The sequence below is a fragment of the Poecilia formosa genome, unplaced genomic scaffold, assembly GCF_000485575.1.
Source record: "Poecilia formosa unplaced genomic scaffold, Poecilia_formosa-5.1.2 Scaffold402, whole genome shotgun sequence".
NCBI classification, from domain to species: Eukaryota; Metazoa; Chordata; class Actinopteri; order Cyprinodontiformes; family Poeciliidae; genus Poecilia; species Poecilia formosa.
In genome coordinates, this window is record NW_006800341.1 from 200,947 (window position 1) to 205,477 (window position 4,531).

At 36.9% G+C, this 4,531-nt stretch overlaps 1 protein-coding gene across 1 annotated transcript in view; it reads left to right on the top strand.

Moving 5' to 3' along the window:
• The window catches only part of LOC103154809 (glutamate receptor ionotropic, NMDA 2A-like), a 108,386-nt gene that overhangs the window by 57,240 nt on the left and 46,615 nt on the right, over positions 1 to 4,531 (top strand). The window contains exons 3-5 of the mRNA XM_007576226.2: positions 1,222 to 1,388; positions 3,146 to 3,280; positions 3,379 to 3,478. Of these exons, the coding sequence (XP_007576288.2) occupies positions 1,222 to 1,388; positions 3,146 to 3,280; positions 3,379 to 3,478 (402 nt within the window). The remainder of the gene's footprint in view (positions 1 to 1,221; positions 1,389 to 3,145; positions 3,281 to 3,378; positions 3,479 to 4,531) is intronic.

The following is a 4,531-nucleotide window of genomic DNA, read 5'->3' on the forward strand; positions in this document are numbered from 1 at the left end:
CTGAGCAGAGCTTCACCGTATCTCTCCTCCTTATTGCTTCAGAGAGACGAGCTGCTAGCAGCGCTGATTAATCACGGCCATTCCGTTCAAAACTTAACACGTGTTCCTGGTGCTGCTCGTGATTAAAACTCATAATTATACTCCTCCAACCAGTTCTCTGATAGCAGATGGCATGTCTGTGGTCCATGACTAAACTATAATACTGTTTGGAGTTTTCAGTGATTTCTTCCCTAATGAAATTAACATTTTTTATATTTACTCTTAGATTGTCTTTCCCTAATTTTAAAATGGATCTGATGATCTAAAACATTTTGTTGTAATAAAAAGCAAAAACATAAGAAATTTGTAAAGCACACTGTATTTTAAGTGTGTTTATTTTTTTTTTTTCAAAGGCTCCTTTTCTCCCTGCAGCATATATGCTAGCCTTAGTCTAATAGATGGAACTGTTATTTTCCTTCCCATTCTACCCCTCGGCTCGCTCTGCTTCTCCCTCTCTCCTCACTGGTCTTCGTCTTTGTCAGACTGTAGTGCTTTTTGTTGTGTCTTGGGGAGGCTCAGATGACACTTAACACACTTCCTGCAATCATTAGCAACTTATTTCACACTCACTTCAGGTTTATCCATTTTAATAGGTGCTTTGGTTTTGGTGGTCCTCACTGCTGCCTCTTCCTTTCACACTCGTCTTCACTTTTCCCTCATTGCTGAGACAAAATGATTTAATCGAGGAGGGCATTGTGAATTAATGCTGTGAAATTTTGAACAGTTTAAAAGAGGATGTTCTTTAACAAGGGATATATTAACTAAATTCATATTGTTCACAATTTTATGCCACAGTCATGATAATTTTAGTACCTTTTTTTCTTATTCGAGTTAGCAGAATAGCACCACATAACACGTCAGTTGGCATGACATTAGTCTTAGGATCACTTACTTTTCAAGATAATCTGTGGCTGTTTGTTAAGTCTGCTGAGTGCTGAAGTGTATTAAGCCTGTGAGTTATGAGGCTGTTATCACCGACCATTACGGTCCCTCTTGTTGCCAACAGTCACTCTCTTGCAGTGCTGTCTCATTTGTCGCCTGAATCTCTTGCTCTTTCTGTATCTTTATCCTTCTTTCCCATTTCTCCCTCCTCTTATTCCTTCTCCCTCCTCAGCTCTTCTCATAGTCTGCCTGATTGCAAAGAAAAATCTGATTTTTGACTTCTCCGCTGTGTCTTTTCAGGATGAGAAGTCCACTTTCTTCCAGTTTGGCGCAGCCTTGCAGCAGGAGGCTCTTCTCATGCTTGCAATCATGGAGGAGTATGACTGGCATGTTTTTTCTATAGTAACATCCAAGTTCCCCGGCTATCAGGACTTCATCAGCACTCTGAAAGTGACTGTGGATCACAGGTACAAATACACCCCGAAGCCCTCTCACACACTCTGAAAATCCTGTGTTGTTGGGATGCTCATAAGTGCTGTTCCACATATTTGTTTTCACCCTGAAAGAAATATAGATGAGGTTTTTGACAAGCTTTTGATTGGGGTTTTCTTTATAATTCATCACAGAAGATGTCAGAAAATCCAACCCTACACAATATATTACAATATAACTTATTTTAGAATATCATCAAAAAATGGATTTCTTTTATTTTTTCAACTGGAAAAATAAAAGAAACAGTCACTCACACCCGCCACAAGGAAGGTAAGCCACAAGAAATCCTTTTTAAAGAAGTTGGCTGCTTTCAGAGTACTGCATCTTCATTTTATTTGAAAGGTAAAGCTCTGTATATAACTTTTGCTAAAAATATTGTTTACATGTTTGTTAAAACGGCCTCTATATTGTGAAAAGATCAATATTCTCCTCCTTCTTCAGTCTGGAGAGACTCCTGAGCTACTATTGCTGAAATAAATCAAATACACCAAAAAACAACTAATCAGAGACAGGAGGAGGGTCTTAGTGCTGTCAATCATCCTCATATACTCACTGCTCAGTGTAGTAATGGTGGAGAAACAACTTACTGTTACAAGAAAATCCGCCGCCATCAGTAGCCATGCTAACAACAGGATCTGTAACAAGAAAGAAGCTGCAGTGTAGCAGAGAGGAAGAGGGATGGGAGGATGAGGAGCACCACACGAGATTGTGATTGACTATCATTGACCATGTTTTTGACCATTGTTTGTAATTAGCGCTTGAAGAAAGCAGAGGAGCTCGATATTTTTTTATACCGTACTGTCACAACAGAGTGACAATTTCAGCAAATATGTAAAAAATATATCTATATATTTTTAAATAAAAGTTACATACTTTAGTTTTAAGTGAAAGGGAAAAGTGTGGTTGAAATTAAACCAAATAAATAGGATTGGTCACAGTCTGGACCTCAAGGTCCAGACTGTGACCTTGAGGTCACAGTCTGGAGGAGACTGAAAAGCCACACGTCCAGGTCATGAACTAGAACTGCTGCAGGACTTGTGTTAAGACTGCAGAGGCATAGGGCCAGGACCCTGAGACAAAAAAGACTGGAAACAATGGTCCAACATCCTCTTTTTAGCTGGAACTAAATTTTGCCTGTATTTTTAATTTCCTATATTTTGGAGGCAGAATAGAGAGGCTAAGAATCCAAGCTTTAAATATGTTTCAGTGTGTTCTATTTTCTGTATTAAACATCCTTATTTTTATTAATTTCTATGCAATATTTTTTATTTTCTGATTAATCTAATTTTGATTATATTAGTTATAAATTACAATCATCAAAAAATAAATGAAATACTTTTTAAATGAATGTGTTTAATTAATCTGTGTGATATTGAGATTTTGAAAGACATTGAAAGACTTCATGTTCCACTCAATCCTTTCATATCTCTAAGTATTTAGTTTAGTTTACATAACACATGTTTTTCATGTGCTAGCTTAAATAGATAAGTAGGAAAAGGTTTGAAAGTATTGTGATCATTTTCATTTATCTCTGTATCATATTTATTATTGTTTTCAAAGAAACCCAGAGCACTAACTGTCCAACACAAGTTGAAGAGTTAATTGGATTCTGCAGCCAGAAATACCAACACTTTTTTTCAGAAATGCGCTGTGTGATATCTGATTGTTAATATTTCTTCATGGTTGCTACCCAGATTAAGCACCTGTATTATTTCATGGTGTATTGTTACAGCTTTGTGCGCTGGGACCTGCAGAGTGTTGTGACACTAGATGCTGTAGATGGTGACCCCAACTCAAAATCACACATTGCCCTCAAGAGGATACAGAGCCCTGTTATACTGCTGTACTGCTCCAAGGATGAGGCAGTGTGAGTGTTGGTGTCTTTCATTTTCTGCCGTGGTATTTGTATTTCTTTGTCATATGCTGCCAGATTTCAGCTGTGAATCTGTCTGCTCTCCCTGACAGATATATCCTGGAGGAAGCTCGGTCGTTGGGTCTAATAGGAGCCGGTTACATCTGGATTGTGTCAAGCCTCACCACTGGAAATCCAGACTTTACCCCTGAGGTACTGGAGCCCACGATGTTGTAAACAGGTGGCCACTTTCAGGCGCTTTGACAGGACAAGATTTATTTCGATACCAAGCTGTTTATGCCGTCCTCTACCTGCCCAAAATTTCCTCTCTTTAGTTTACCTTGCCCAACACTAACAAGTGATACTTTAAATGAACATTGATGATTATTTTTTCATTGTTGGAGTTAATAATGGTGATTTTTCCCATTCATTGGGCTCTTTCTTTGTGTCTGAAATCATTTACTAGCCCTAAAGCAGGATGTGAAGTATCTCTGTTCAAATATTATCTAAATATAATCTAAATTAATTATTCTGTCCAAATAATATGGAAATCTGTGAAAATAGATAAAGCATCGTCTAAAGGACAGAGCTGTGCAACGTTGTTAAAATAATATTTAACTCATAATTGTATCATCATAAAAAAATAACTTTTTTAATTTTTAAGATGACATAGAGCCCAACAAGCAGAGATGTTTACATTTATAACTGAATATCACAAAATGAATGCAGAACTTATTTTATTCAGTTCTGTTTGGTAAAGAGGTAAAAGCCTTAAAATAAATTATTTTATTACAGAAGTCTAATCTTCTAAAAAGAAAATATAGAAAATCCAACCTATAATGTACATACATTTATTCAGTGAATTTATTTTTTATAGACAATAAACTGTACATTTGTTGGTGCTCCTGTTGTTAATACATTTTGCATCCTTCTTTTGTGAATAAGACAGCACTCAGTCTTTCATACCATTTCATAAACTTGGAACATACTTCGACAAGGAAGTTTTCTTTGTACAATCATTTGTGAACATCCGGCTCTCTTTTGCTCAACCCCAGGTATTAAATAGGGTCTAGGTCTCATGTCTGAGACTGTGTGAGCCTGATGATGTCTGGAATCTTTTGCTTTAGTACACATTAGAACTGAATGTTTTGATTTGTTTACTTGCTACTTTGTCATAACTGAGCTTGAACAGCAAAATTGCTGACAGGAAAAAAATCTGGCAGATTCACAAAACTGATTAGCTGGAAATCATGACTTTGTCTAGGT